Genomic DNA, 16,784 nt, shown 5'->3' with positions numbered 1-16,784 from the left:
GCTTTGCATTTGCATTCATTATCATATTTTCGCAGCAGACCTCTGTGCAATTACGGAGTTGCGATCACAGTAGAGATCCATGCTGAATCAGGCCCACTGTCTCTTGCTATTTCAGCACCTTGGCCAGCTCCTATACAGCAGCTTGGTTCAAGATATTTTTCTGTCACTTGCTTCACTAAAATCGTCACTGCTTAGCTCAATTTTGTCACAGATGAATGGTTCATACACCTAAACCTTCCTCGACCAATGCTGTATAGAATAGTGAAAACCCCATCAAAATGCATTCAGTGGTTCATGAGATTTGCCCAAACGAATAGGCAGACCACTAAACAAGAGAGAGAGAGAAAGAGAGAGTGAGTGAGTTGAAAAGGTGCATGATGTAGCATCTCAATACATCAAATACTGGGCCTGATTCAGCAGTGATCAGTGCCAACGCAGCTGTGAATTTGCACGGAACACAGCTGTGAAAATATGCTAATGCTTGCAAAAGCAACGCCGACATAAAGACGCCCACTGCTGCTTTCTCACATCCGACCACTCACGCTCTTCTGTCTAAACATTGGTACCATTGACACACATTGACCACTCACGCAGCATATACACCAGGTCTGACCTGCCGCAGACACTGCAAGTCTTTACGCACGCAGTGGGTTCTCAAGCTGCATATGTAATCGCAGTGGCTAATTTATGCACGCCCAAGCAACGGCATTCAAATGGACAGGCACGCCTGTGTTTTTCCTACCACTCCCCCGTTACCACCCCAAACGCTCACAGCCTGTCACTCACTCTGCGATGGATTCCTCTGTGCATCCGTAATTGCAGTGCAATCACAGCGCACGTGCAGTGCGGCTTATACGCATGTGCAATGACTAACTGCTGCTGAATCAGGGCCACTGTTTAATCAAGAATTATTTCCCCCAAGGGTACAATAACAAATTGATTTATAACTATTTCAACATGACTGTGCTGAAATAATCATGAATATGTTGTTATACCCTCAAGATATATAAATCCTTGATATCATATTTATGATAAAGGATGCAGTACAGTAGAATATGTATGACAACATTGTAAATTAACATTAACTTGAATTAGTTATATTTACTGTATGTCCAATGTATTTAACATCCATAAATATATAATCCCAGCAATTTAAACTGACTGTCCCGTGGCACCCTGAGGTGCCACACGGCACCTGCATTAGTGCCACAGGTTGTGGTCCAGTATCATTACAAATTATTTATGGTCAATGTGATAGGCAAAACCAGTGCTGGTGGCTGCCAATCATAAAATACGTGGACAAACAGAAGCGTAACCCTGTCCACTGCCACATAACTCAACCTGAATTTACTTCATTTAATAATTTTTACTGAATTTTTCAGTAATAAACTTGTGGCCTAGGGGTGCAAAGAAAAAATTGCTGACAGGTGCCATGAGTCAAGAAAGATTGGTAACCACTGATGTAAAGGAATAACAACATGATTAAGAATAAGGATACCCGAGAAACAATGACACCGAAAATTCCAAGGTTGAAATTAAAATCCCCATGATGAATGAGGAGACAACAGCATAGCTTTAAGAACTTTATTTTCATTGTAATATGTTGATGTTGGTTTACCACCTTTTATTTAATTTTCACCTTTTGCTGTTGTTGTAAGTATTTTACCTACTTTCAGCAAGACTATGAAATAGGGGCAGATTTATCAAAGCTTGGAGAGAGATAAAGTGGAGAAAGATAAAGTACCACCAACCAATCAATCAGCCTCTAACAGTCACTTTACAGTCTGTGATTGGAAATATACAGGAGCTGATTGGTTAGTACTTTATATCTCTCCACTTTATCTCTCTCTAAGCTTTGCTACATATCCCCCCATAACATTTAATTGCAAATAACAATAAAAGTAAAGTAAAATAAAAATTATTCATCATCACCAATACAATGAATACAATAATACACCTAAACATAAGAATTTCTTTCATCCGTGAGTGCCCCACCATGAAAATACTTGTGCTTTTCCTTTTATGTTTATTCCCAAAGGGTAGACATATCAATAACTCATATAAATATCAGTGAATAGATATATAGTGAATTTCATCTTGTGCGGACACACGACCCTCTTTTTCCTATGCTGGTAACCCAGACACTAGAGAAATTCCAAAGGATCATTCAGAATCTGTGGGATTGATTTAGAGTCAGGGGCATATCTATAATGGGTACAGGGTGTGTGGGGCACACGGGCCCCTGGGTCCAGGGGGGCCCACACCGCACACCCTGCACCCATAGGTTATTATACTTACCTCTCCGCTGATTCCCGAAGTGCTGCTCCGCAGTGCCAGACCGGCACTGTAGAGCAGCAAACACTCACTGGGAAAATGGTGTCGGCCATTTTCCCAGTGATCTGCGCATGCGCAGAAAAGATGTCCCTGATAAAGTAGGCGCAGGCACCATTTTCTCAGAGACCCGCGGATGCGCTGTAGATTCTGGCATGAAGCCAGAATCTACAGTGCTCAGTGCCGCTGAGCTGCAGTTAGAGAGGAGGGGGCCCAAACGGAGGCTGCACACGGGACCCCTCCTCTCTTAAAATGCTCCTGTTTAGAGTCACACATAAATTGTCCATGCTGCATGCTTGATAATAGCTACGGATTTCTACCTGTATTCAGAGTTATCCGCATCTATCTATCATTATCAGCATGCATGTGCACCAGCCCAATCCTTGGTGCAAATGATCCATCTGACAATGCTGACTCGTTGCATACACTCACCTCTGAATAGTCTACAATTCTATCTACATGTCCACCACAATCTTATTGTAAGTGCGTATAACCCATTGCCACCCAGTTACTCTCATTTAGCTGCAAGTAGATTTCCATATGACATACGCTATTATAAATATCCGCAGAGACGCATGTACAGTGTGTAAAACCGCAGATGTGCCATCTGAATAAGGACCTGTCTCTTTATTCAACTGTGAATAAGTCTAGTGCTTAAACACCTATCTAAATAGTCAACTCTATAAGTTACATTTTATCCACATTGAAAGTTTATTTAATTTTGGAACAAAATTAAAAACGAATTCACATGTGCGAATGCAGGAAATATATCAGCGTGGTGGAAATTAATAACAGTACAAGGATCAGAGCGCACCTGTTTGTGGAATATTGGCAGTTTCCTTCATATAAAACAAGCTGAAATGTAAATAGGTAGGAGAGCTCTTGGTATATAAACACTCTTGATTTTGAAAAAAAACGTAGTAAAATTAAAATGTGTGTGAATAATATACCAAGGTATGGGTGAGTTTGAAAACAAATTGTAAAGGTATGTATGTGTGTGACTAGAATAAAATGTAAATATATACATGTATGTATATATACTAGTATCATTAAAATGTATGATTATAGACTGGGTGCCCCCAACAAAGAGGGGTGGTGACAGAGCGAAGATGCTGTTGCAAAAAAAAGCGATGTGGATACACAAACTTGATACTATCTGGCCTCGTGGACTAAACGGATCGATCCAATATTGGAATATTTCTGGATTAATGACCTTACATAAGGGGTGGATCACCTATAATAAATTTTTGGAGTTTTTCATTTTTTATTATATTTTTTAATTATAAATATTTGTATTCTTTTTAAAATTTTTAATTTTAATTTTTCATCTTTATTTTTTACATTTTTTGTGGTCTACTGTGATTTAGTCTGTGACCAATATATGGATTAATATTACTTCCTCTGTGGAGTGCACAATACCGCTGCTGCGATTGGCGGACCTGTGCGTTCCAGATGGAGGAAGTGGTAACACAGTGCCGCTTTGTATGTGGTCACATGTGCGCTCCACAAGAGGAAGGTTCCTAACCTGTGGTGGAGCGCATGCTGGTGATCGGGGGATGTAAGTACTAAGGCCCCTATTTACTAACGAGTTTTATCACCAAAACGAGTGATAAATGTCTCTGTGTATGATAAATGGTGCTCCAGCCAATCAGCTCCCAACTGTAATTTTTATAACAGTTGACAGTTGGGAGCTGATTGGCTGGAGCACCATTTATCATACACAGTAAAATTTCACTCGTTTTGGTGATAAAACTCATTAGTAAATTAGGTCCTAAGTTTGATCTACATATCATCATATTTATTGTTTATGACATAAAGGTTAAGATCGCTTATTATCTTATGAATAGTGTGTTTATTTCAGCACATAATGGATCTAGGTGATTTGTATAAAGTGGGACGTTAAGAGCCTCCATGTGTTTTTAATTGTTTAATGATTATTTAATTGCTTGGGGTGTGTCTTTACTCATGTTTGGGTATATATGTGGGACATTATCACTATGTAGATATCTTGACAAAGGTCCATGTGAGTGACCAAAACTTTGATGTTATTGTGGTAATGCTGTAACTTTACACATTAACATGCTGGAATAAATATTATTCGAATGAAGACTAGTGAGTGCACCCCTTATTCATCGATTTTTTGGGGGAGTATATATATATATATATATATATATATATATATATATACACACTGTATATCTTTTAAAGTGTATAGAAGTGAATCACATGTAGCAGAGAGTGTGAATCATATTTAATCTGAGTACAATCATTTCTATAACTTTATAGATTCTTTCAATATTGTCTATAATTTACTTTCATTTTGTATATCATTGTTATTTATTTTTCATTTTATTGTAAATTTTTCTTTATTCTTACTATTTTTACTTTTTATGTTTTTTTCTTCACTATTTTTTAGTTTTTCAAATTATTTTTTTACATAATTGTGTATATTTTATATATTTTTAGTCAAACACTTCAATATATTTATTATTTTTTTCTAGACACACACATACCTTTTACAATTTATTTTTACAATTTTTTTTTTTAATTCTCCCATACCCTGGTATTTTATTCACACACATTTTACCTTTACTATGTTGTTTTTCAGATCAAAAGTGTTTGTATACCACACATCTGTACCCATACTAAGAGCGCATCAACAGTACAACCTATTTAAATTTCACCATCATTTAATCTCAGCCTTTTCATCACTAATTCTAAATGTAGAGCTGACAAATACTCACACGTACGTGTAAAATACTTGTATGACTGAAAACCAGAATCTTCTTAAATCATAATGGGGTACTGTATATTTACTAAGCCTTGGAGAGAGATAAAGTACCAACCAGTCACTGTCACTTTGCAGGCTGTGTTCGAAAAATGACAGGAGCTGATTGGTTGGTACTTTATCTCTTTCCAATGCTTAGTACTGTACATCTACCCTATTAGGAAGTAAATACTACAGTTAAACATTACATTTCGTCATATACAAATAAATGACATTTGTAGCTCTGTCTGATATCATCCTTCTCTACAATACACTGACCTTAAATGAAAATGACTCCTGTATTATTTTTAGGATTGGTGTTGGTCAAATATGGAAATTCCTGGAAAGAGCAAAGAAGATTCACGCTGTCAACGCTGAGAAACTTTGGGATGGGAAAGAAATCCCTGGAGGAGAGAGTGGCAGAGGAAGCGCAGTGTTTGTGTTCTGTATTCAAATCCCAGAAAGGTCAGTCACAGATGTATGTATAGAGATTGTACACCACACCAGATGTTACTATGTAAACTTATTTGACATGTCACCATGAATAAGTGATTGAACTGACATTGCAGTAGTGATAGTAGCTGTATACTCCTATTATTTGAATATATTAATAAATACTAAAATGATGAAATTATGTTACCATATTACGGGCAGCACAGACAGTGTAATGGTTAGCATTACTGCCTCACAGCGCTGAGGTCATAGGTTAGATTCCCACCACGGTCCTACCTGTGTGGAGTTTGTATATTCTCCCTGTGCTTGCGTGGGTTTCCTCCGGGTACTCTGGTTTCCTCCCACACTCCAAAAATATACTGGTAGGTTAACTGGCTCCCAACACAAATTAATCCTAGTGTGTGTGTGTGTGCGCATGTGATAGGGAACATAGATTGTAAGCTCCACTGGGGCAGGGACTGATGTGAATGGGAAAATACTCTCTGTAAAGCACAGCAGAATATGTGTGCGCTATATAAATAACTGGCAATAAATAAATAAATTTAAAATGCAAACATTTAAACCTAATATATTCCCTTCATTGTGCCTTTTTGACTTTCCTTTGCACTTACTTTAACTGCCACTGTATTATTGCTTAACCACATAACGTTAAAACCGCACAGGAATTGTCCTTATTGTTTTATTTAATTAAGTTTAAAAAGTGTTGTTTAATATATTTAAATATTTTATTTTAAAAATATATACCTTGGGGATATTTTGCATCCCCCCAACCCCCCTGTCCATAGGCCCCAATTGTAACTTAACATCAAAAATAACCCCCAAGTGTCAAAAGATCCCCAGCAATAACAACCCCCACCCTCTTAGTTATAATAGGTACCTGTGGCAGAACCCCCACCTTCACCCCCAGTGACAATGGGTGCCCCCTTCCCCAATATTTTTATGGCCTACATAACCCCTCCATAGGGCCAAAAGATAGATTGCTTCTTGGACGTGAAAACCTTAATATTAGGGATGCCAGTATAGAGGAGCCTTGACGAGGGCCTGGCGCTTATTCATATATTTGCAAATGTATGTAACTAATACCTCTGAATCTCTATTATCATGTAGGATTTAAGCATTTTTTGTTGATATTGCTGCAGTGAGCTAGAGGGAATCTTTTTTTCTGTGGTTCAGTGTAAACCCCGCCCTTTACAAACACCTGTGCAATGTCATTAAGCTGATATGAGCGACCACCATACTTTTTGTTTGCATACTATTACTCATACTGTTTTACTACTGCTTTTATACCACTTCTTCTCTGCTTCAGTCCTGCCTTTTCCACTTATGTCTTCAACTGCCTTTCCACTTTCACACACCATGTTTCCCCATTTTTCTTTTCTCTCCGTGCTTACCACCTTGCTATACTCTTCTTCCACTGCTCCCGCTTGTCTCTCCATATCTGTACCTTTGTCTCCCCTCCTTCACTATGTCGCCCTCCCCTTCCTAACTTTCCCCTTTGCTCTCAATCTTATCTCTTCACTCTCCCATTCAAACTTCCTCCCTCACAAATACATGCTTTCACACTTCTTACCCCTTCACATCTGACCTCCTTCTACCACCACTTGACATATAACCACCTCTCCCACAACCATTGGCAGATTATACTCCCTGCCCAGGTTCCCACTCCATCCCAACACTATCAACCTCTGCCTGCTCCAAACTGGACATTCTGCTAACCTGCATCAGTGTTCCTACACTGCATATTCTGCTGACCTGTATCAGTGCTCCTACACTGGATATTCTGCTAACCAACATTAGTGCTCCTACACTGGATATTCTGCTAACCTGTATCAGTGCTCCTACACTGGATAATCTGTTAACCCGTATCAGTGCCTCTACACTGGATAATCTGCTAACCCGCATTAGTGCTCGTACACTGCATATTCTGCTGACCCGTATCAGTGCTCCTAGACTGGATAATCTGCTAACCAACATTAGTGCTCCTACACTGTATATTCTGCTGACCTGTAACAGTATATCAGTACACTGGATAATCTGCTAACCCGCATCAGTGCTCCTCAGAGCTGGCCCTAGCCATAGGCATTCTAAGCAAATGCCTAGGGCATCTGGAATTCCTGGGGGCATTCCACAGCTCTACTGCTGGCTGCAGTGATAGCTCAGCTCTCTGATCAGGCCAGTGCAGGGGGATGTTGAGGGTAATTCCTCCTCTCTGTACTCTTCAGGATTCATGGCAACTTTCAAGGAATTGCATTGTCCTTCAGCAATCCCCTCGAGGGCCCCCAGCACCAGCAGTGTCTGGCTATAGCTTTCCAAAACAAACTGTGTGCAGTTCTGCTGGGAAAACTTTCTATGAAGAGGAATGCTGCTGCTGCTTTTGTGATGCAGTGTATCCACTGCCCCCATTTACCCCCTCACTACCTGGGGCAATGGGCATGCATTTCAGTCACTGTGCCAGCTGTTGCAACCAGCAACAACTTACATTATAGAGGTACCAGAAACAACTTATATTGTCCTGTATCAGAACAGGGTCTGTGTGCAGGATATGTCAGAGGTCTGTTATGTGTGTCAGTCTGGAAAGACCACACAGTGCAAGGTGGGTTAATAGAACTGCACTCTAAGGGGGTGCAGAGGGGATTAAATGTATTGTAGCAGAACTGTCAGATCTTCTTGACAGTGGCAGCTTCATATATGGGCAGAGGGGAGATCAGAGAATGCTGCAAGGAAGGGACACTCACCTACACATGCACAAAGTTCCAAAAGCTGCCTGAATTCCTAGTTGTACTTCTATGGCTGACATTATTGTAGTCCTATGCCAGGGCGTAGATGAGGGCTCTCTGTGCTGTGATAATGTGCACTGTGTGTCAGCTGCAGGACAATGAGCCATGAGGTTCTGCATATACAGTATGACCTTTCCGGGTTCTATGGGACTGCTGCTAGGACGGATCTGGTCCCCATTCTCAGAGGCTTCTCCAGCACCAAGAATGTCCCTGTTACAGATTCATATGTATGTACTATGTCATGGTATGTATATTATGGATCATGTGTATGTACTGTGACATTAAAAAGATAGAAACGTCACACATTTTAAATGTTAATTTCAGCACTGTGAAGCAGGTGGCGGGGCCAAGATCACCGCCCCCAACCTCCCTGCTGCAGGGGTTTCTATCATCACTGCGGTGGGGGGGGCGGTGGCCATACAGGAGGCTCCCAGCCAGATCGGGACTGTATGCAAGCCTGATATGTATCTAAATATATCTGCTAGGTGGAGCCAGCATAAATCTTGCCTAGGGCACCAAATTAGCTAGGGCCGGCTCTGGTGCTTCTACACTGGATATTCTGCTAACCCGCATCAGTGCTCCTACACTGGATATTCTGCTGACCTGTATCAGTGCTCCTGCACTGGATATTCTGCTAACCGGCATCAGTGCTCCTACACTGGATATTCTGCTAATCCACATCAGTGTGCAGTACCTCGAAACTGTGGAGTATTATGAAGCTTCTGATAACTTGACAATTCTCCTTCAGCTACACCTAATGGCAATGTTGCTAAAAGTTACCTTACGATGAAGTATGCGGTCTCACATTTTTTCCCAATGTAACAGTCAATTGGTACTTTAACACATTTCTTTTATTAACAATTACCTGATAACAAGACAAGGTTTGAGCAAATGTGCTTATACTTTTCTGAACATATGAATTAGATGAATACAATCAATCACAGTTTGGCACATAAAATACACAAAATAACTGAAGTTTTATTATTGTGGAACAATCTCGTCTCTGGGCTGTGCGTCTGTGGAGCCAAAATTGGTTAGATCAGGGTATACAATACGAATCAAGACACATCAGACCAGATCCTGCTCTCTGTAACATATAATCTGCCTAAACAATGTATACTGGCTCAACCCAAGTCAAAACATTACACACGTTGCTGGCCAGTTAATTTTTTAGAGTTGGTGCAAACTTGCTGGAACTATATCCTGATTTTAAGTCAATTATTCTTGTATTATAGTTATTTTCCATTGCCCGAGATGAATTTGTTCAATTAGTATATGTAGCTGTGGTGGATTTCCTTCCTCCCTGCAACTATGGGGTTACCGCTGCACAGTGAATATATCCTTTTCTAATGCGTACGAAGAACCCCACTTCTCTCCTGAACACAATTTGCTGGTTAGCTCCATATACCGTAAGATGGCTAGTCTCTGTAACTGGCAGCAGCTACAGTATATTGTAATTATCTATATGTAGATAGCGTTATTCCTGTGCTGTCTGATTGGGTAATTACTTTTCCTCAGAGTACTATACTGGGTATGTATGTCTCGGTGGAGGAATCGGGGAGATACTCCTCCTGCTTACCCATCTCCTGCAGTGTTGCTCACCGGGAACTACCCCCGGCTACACTGGGTAGTGTGCAGGGCGTTGTCTGACTGTAGCCGCCTCGATCCGCCTCCTCCTCTCAGCTTCCGCAACAAAAGACCGTCAGTCTGGGTCACTCCTCCAGAGATCTCCGATGACCGCAGCAATTATTAGCGTTACTCTGCATCCTGGTCACAATCAGCGGTTACTGGATGCTGGTAAGTAAAGCTGCGTAGCCCTTCTCCATCTGCCAGCTAGTGATGGGTAGTTCACGAATGATCAATTCAAAATGAACTGATCTTCAAAATGAACTAGTTCACTTAGTTCACAGCTCTGGCAAAGATCAGCTCATCAGGAGCTAAAACAAGTGGGAGGAGTTAGACACAGTGACAGAGAGAGCACAGCAGCTCCATTAGGCATGAGTCAGTACTGCTAAATGACCACAGGTGGCACTGCTATGCTCAGACTGTGTGTGACTGTGCAGCTCATTGAACTAGATTCAGGCATTCTAGTTCACTAGTTCAAATAGGTCAGTGACTCAGGTGGAGCTGATTGAAATAGATTGTCATGATGACTCATTGAGTAGTTCAAAAGTCACATGATACATTCCCCATTAGTTCTCTCACATACAGTTATGAGTCAATACTGCTAAACGACCACAGGCGGCACTGCTGTGATCAGACATATGCATTGTATGGATCTGATGTATATTGTCAGGATTCATTATCCTAGTATATTAATTTACAAGATACACTCCTAATCAGCTTAAGACACAGGGTCTCATTCAGACCCAGTGCGCGTGCTCAAGCCCCGGAGCGAGAGAGAAATGCTCTCGCTCCGGGACTTACTACAAAAGGGGCGGCTGTCGATGGTGATCGACAGCTCGCACCGTTTTGTAGGCGGGGTGGGGGGGTGGCTTGCCAAACGGAGGCGTTCCCGACGGAACGCCTGCCGTTTGGGGTCGCCCCACTGACATCACTCATGGTGTCAGTGGAGCTTCTGGCTCTAATAGAGCCGAAAGCTTACTGGGGCTTGCGGCAGACGAGACCCTACCACAAAGGTCTCGTCGCGAGCCCCGATTGTCACGATGGTCTTGACCATCGCGACCATCAACCTGGCCGCACGCTAAAGCTGTGGGTGGTCACCCACAGCCTAGCGAGCGGCCAGGAGGCCGGCTCAGAAAATAGATGCGGCCACCCTCATTAAGAGCGAGTGCTCGCATTTTGCGAGCGCCTCTGAATGAGGTCCACAGTGCAGAGTGCTGCATGCTATATACTGTACTTCTGTTTACTCTACAAGACATAAGGGGAGATGTATCAAGCCTTTGAGAGAGATAAAAAGGAACCTATCAGCTTCTGTCATTTTATAAACTATGCTTTGCATAACTTCTTTACTTTATCTCTTTCTCTAAGGTTTGATACATCTTCCTTCTATCTTTACTCTACTGATCTCAATTTTATAGGTGTGATGTATAAAACATTCTAAAGAGGACAAGTGGAGAACTTGCCCATATTGAGACCATCCTCCTATTTTTATGTGGAGGCTGTAATCCCACCCACCCTATTATTAATCTACAATAGCTCTGGTGTGCATTAAGTGACATTAATGGGTGCAATTAAAAAATGAGGCAAAGTTTTTTCCTTGTAATTACTGTATTTTAAAAGAAAAAAAAAAGTGACACGTTTCAATACTCTGAATTTGGGTCTCTCTCACTTGTATATTATGGAAATAAAAATTATATCAACAATTAAATTAACATTGCAGAGCTAAACATGTCACTACTACTAGTAGTTTGTTATATATTGTTTTTTTAAAATATTAAAAGATCAGACATATTAAACATAGCTGACCATTTGAACAAGACTATAACTCACCTAATGAGCTAGTAGTTGAAATCCCTACTGTTTGTTTAATAGACTAGTTCTAAGTTTCCAATCACTTCTCTCAGCAGTGTTTCAGAGCCAGTGATGTAATGACCTAAATGAACTACATGAACTGATCATTTGAACTATTCTTTTCAGTGAACTAGATCAAAATGAACTGACCACCAAAATGAACTGCATTTCCCATCACTACTGCCAGCCTCCTCAGGACCCCCTGTAACTTCCCTAACTGTCCACCTCAGCCACCTGCTGCTGGTTCCAGCCGGTTCTATGTCATGTGACCTGCTGCTGGCTCCCCACTGCTTTATTCATTCCTCTTTTTCCCTGTTGGCTTCTGGTTACCCTTGTGGGGTCCAGAGCCCCAACATATTAAATAAAGGACAATATAAATACTATCATATTATATCATCCATAGTACCCTACTTATATACAAATCTGATATATGTTTTAACATCTATACAAGGGCACACTACTATAAGTGGTGCTCCCAGGATCTGGGGTACCACATAGTGCTCCTACACTGGATATTCTGCTAACCAGCATCAGTGCTCCTACACTGGATATTCTGCTGACCTGTATTGGTGCTCCTACACTGCATATTCTGCTAACCCGCATCAGTGCTCCTACACTGCATATTCTGCTAACCCGCATCGGTGCTCCTACACTGCATGTTCTGCTAACCCTCATCGGTGCTCCTACACTGCATATTCTGCTAACCCGCATCAGTGCTCCTACACTGGATATTCTGCTAACGCGCATCAGTGCTCCTACACTGGATATCCTGCTAACCCGCATCAGTGCTCCTACACTGCATGTTCTGCTAACCCGCATTGGTGCTCCTACACTGCATATTCTGCTAACTGGCATCAGTGTTCCTACACTGGATATTCTGCTAACCGGCATCGGTGCTCCTACACTGGATATTCTGCTGACCAGCATAGGTACTCCTACACTGGATATTCTGCTAATCAGCATCGGTGCTCCTACACTGGATATTCTGCTAATCGGCATCAGTGCTCCTACACTGCATGTTCTGCTAATCGGCATCGGTGCTCCTACACTGGGTATTCTGCTAACCGGCATCGGTGCTCCTACACTGGATATTCTGTTAACACGCATCAGTGCTCCTACACTGGATATTCTGTTAACCCGCATCAGTGCTCCTACACTGGATATTCTGCTAATCGGCATCAGTGCTCCTACACTGCATGTTCTGCTAATCGGCATCGGTGCTCCTACACTGGGTATTCTGCTAACCGGCATCGGTGCTCCTACACTGGATATTCTGTTAACCCGCATCAGTGCTCCTACACTGGATATTCTGTTAACCCGCATCAGTGCTCCTACACTGGATATTCTGCTAATCGGCATCAGTGCTCCTACACTGGATATTCTGCTAATCGGCATCAGTGCTCCTACACTGGATATTCTGTTAACCTGCATCACTGCTCCTACACTGGATATTCTGCTAATCAGCATTGGTGCTCCTACACTGGATATTCTGCTAATCGGCATCGGTGCTCCTACACTGGATATTCTGCTAATCGGCATCGGTGCTCCTACACTGGATATTCTGCTAACCCGCATCAGGGCTTCTACACTGCATGTTCTGCTAATCGGCATCGGTGCTCCTACACTGGATATTCTGCTAACCCGCATCAGTGTTCCTACACTGGATAGTTTGCTAATCAGCATCAGTGTTCCTATATTTGGTATTTTGCTGACCTGCATCAGCGTCCCTATCTTCAAGTCCTCTCATATGGGCATTCTGTTACTCCACTCCAGTGTCACCTTAGCTAATTCCCTCTGCACAGCTGTTACCATTCTTCCTTGCTGCAATACAGCTACATACAGTAGTTCTCAGAACTGCACAGAGCATCTCCCTTTCTCCTACTGAACTCCATGAGGCACAGTATCATCAAGCCTTAAAGCGATTCACCTGGATTCTTTACTTCTTAACTTGGTTCACTTCTTTCCCCAATTTCCACATTACTCTGCCCGAACTTGCCATTTTCCTCTGTGACAGCACACTTACCTCTGTCCTAAATTCTTTTGCTTCAGCTGTCACTAGTAGTCTTAGGAAAATCATGAAACAATCCTGGCATTCCACAGGTACCAAAAGTGTACTTGAACCACTGAACAGCACTGGAGCAAATAGTGCTTTTATGCATACAGTACATGCCTACACTCCTGAAAGTTGCGGGAGGCTCCCGTTTTTTCGGGCAACCCCCCACACTCCCGGCAGTGTAGGCACTTCTCCCGCATCCCTCCCTCTTCCTAGTGAGAATGGGGAGAAACTTACCTGAAATCTACAGTCCGTGATTAGGGGGCGGGTCTTAATGACACAATTCTATTATAATCGCGTCATTTGGCATAATGACGCGAATGGTCTAGCCCCGTCCCCATCACTGCCCGACTGCTACCTCTCCCCAAGCTTCTTCCGGGGAGGGCAGATTAAAAGTCGGCATGTATGCTTTTATGTGTTTCCTCCACATCAAAGCCATGCTCTCCACCTATACCACTGCCTTTGGTGGACACTCAGTATGTGTACAGTTAGTATGTCAACCTCACAATACCAGCACTGGGATCTCGACACAGGTATAATGCTCTTTGCCAGTAAGTGGCATGTTTAAAGTTATAAGACTCACAGGTAAAATGCTGTAAGGAGCATCGACACTGATGTAATGTTGTCATTGTTACAATTTCTTTATGTAATTATATCCCTAACGGTAACCCTAACCCTAATGGAAATGTCGACATATGACAATGTTGACATTATGACAATGTCAACATTTTGCAGGTGTCGACATTAATGATGTAAACATTTTAACTATGTCCACCTTCTGTTGTTGACATTATGACTGCTTACTTACTGTACACATAGTGTTGACATTATGACCACTTACCCAAAACTCTTATCTAACCTCAGTCCTCCAATCCTCGTCATCTCTTTGCTATCTTCAACTACATCTTCTGCCACTCCTTCTCCCTCCTCTTCTCTCTCTCTCCCCACAATTTTGCCACCCATTTCAAAACCAATTGTAATTCATCCATAATGACATCACCTTCACCAGGCTCCTGTCAGCACACTCCCTTCCTTTCCTTCCAACCTCCACTGACCCTCACCTCCAACTAGTTTACCTTGTCTTCCTTCTTCCCAGTCTATGGTGATTAAGTCAGGGCCCCTATCTGGCCTCCTTCTTCTCCACCTGCCCTGGATCCTATCCTATTCTGTCTCCTCTGTTCCCTCTTTCACAGTGCTTGTTTGCAACCTTCACACCTCTGCAACCGTTCTCTCTCATTAGGGAATATCCCCCCTGCATTTAAGAATGCGTTTTGTCTCCTTTTCTTAAGAACCCACCCTTGACCCTAACTCTCTCTCTAATTACTGCCCCATCTCTTTCCTCCTCTTTGCCTCTATGATACTTGAGCATATTGTTTACAATTGCCTTACAAATTATATTTCCTCCCACTCTTTTCTTGACCCACATTTGTCCGTTTTTTTCAGTCCTCTCCTTTGCACAGAAACTGACTACAATAGAAGTCATTAATGACCTTATTGCTCTTTACACATTCTTCTACATCTTTTGGCTGCTTTTGACACTGTGAAGCCACTTTCTCCACCTGCAAATCCTTTACACTTTTGGCCTGGCTGACACTGCCATCTCCTGGCTGTCTTCCTACTTCTCTGATTAGTCGTTCGATGGCCCTGATTCAGAGCCGGACGCTCTTTCAGCTCTTTTTTAATTGGAGCTGGCCTCCTGGCCGCTCGCTAAGCTGTGGGTGACAACCCACAGCTTTTACGAGTGGCCAGGTGATGGTCGCGATGGTCTCGACCATCGCGACCATTGGGCTTGCGACGAGACCCTTGTGGTAGGGTCTCGTCTGCCGCAAGCCCCAGTGAGCTTCCGGCTCTAATAGAGCAGGAAGTCCACCTACTGACATCACGAGTGATGTCAGTAGGGCCGCCCACAAATGGCAGCCGTTCCTTCGGGAACGCCTCCATTTGTGTAGCCACCCCCCTGCCCTGCCTACAAAACGGGGTGAGCTGTTGATCAACATCGACAGCCGCCCCTTTTGTAGCGAGTCCCGGAGTGAGAGAATTTCTCATGATGTCAGTGGGGCCACCCCCAAACGGCAGGCGTTCCTTCGGGAACGCCACCATTTGCACAGCCACGCCCCCTCCCCGCCTACAAAACGGGGCAAGCTGTCAATCAATATTGACAGCCGCCCCATCTCGTAGTGAGCCCAGGAGCGATGGAGCTGCCGTCGCTCGCTGGGGCTCTTGCATGTGCACACCGGCGTTTGCATGTGCAGTGAGGGACCATCGACCTGCTTGCGAGCGCTGTGCGCTCGCGAGTGGGTCTGAATCGGGCCCTCTGTATTTATCTCTCTATCATCATCCTAATGTTGGCGCCTCCTGGAGACTGCGGATCTCAGTTGCAGGTGCCATTTTAGATTTAAGCAATAGCGCCTATGCAGGTTTCTGACTCCTGTTATAAACATCTGCTGCCTCTCTGTGGTTAGAGATGAGGTGATCTCCTCTGGTGCAGGTCCCCTTATCGCTAACCACAGAGAGGCAGCAGATGTTTATAACAGGAATGAGCCTGCTGTTTCAGTCCTGTGTCCCTACTTGCATTTTCTTCTCTCCTGCCAACAGATCCTGCAGATTCTGGGTCATCTTGCTTATTCCTTACCCTTTCTGCATTGTGAGAGGTGATAGTGGGTCCAGTGTGACCTCCTTGACCCTCCTGTGACTTGATGCTGCTTCCTACCCCTTTTTATGGAGGTTGACTCTCAAAAAGAGGTTTTATAGGGTGTCTCTGAAATATGGGACAAAATTCCAAGGCATTGGTTGCAGCATGCTGGAGAGATTCTCTCACTTGAGCACTGGTGGTGCCGCAGGTACCAGTTCTTTACATTTTCTGCCTCAATCCTCCTGGCCTCCCTCTCTGCCTGCTCCTGTGGATCCCACCCTGGAGCTCAAAATCACT

General features: G+C 43.0%; 1 protein-coding gene across 1 annotated transcript in view; it reads left to right on the top strand.

The window, feature by feature from the left end:
* Positions 1-16,784, top strand: part of LOC148532292 (cytochrome P450 2D15-like) — a 95,020-nt gene that overhangs the window by 33,453 nt on the left and 44,783 nt on the right. The window contains exon 3 of the mRNA XM_088468061.1: positions 5,411-5,563. Within this exon, the coding sequence (XP_088324187.1) occupies positions 5,411-5,563 (153 nt within the window). The remainder of the gene's footprint in view (positions 1-5,410; positions 5,564-16,784) is intronic.

Source organism: Taudactylus pleione, unplaced genomic scaffold (assembly GCF_031769625.1).
Source record: "Taudactylus pleione unplaced genomic scaffold, aTauple2 ptg000080l, whole genome shotgun sequence".
In the NCBI taxonomy this organism is placed as follows: Eukaryota; Metazoa; Chordata; class Amphibia; order Anura; family Myobatrachidae; genus Taudactylus; species Taudactylus pleione.
This window is presented reverse-complemented; position numbering and strand designations above follow the sequence as displayed.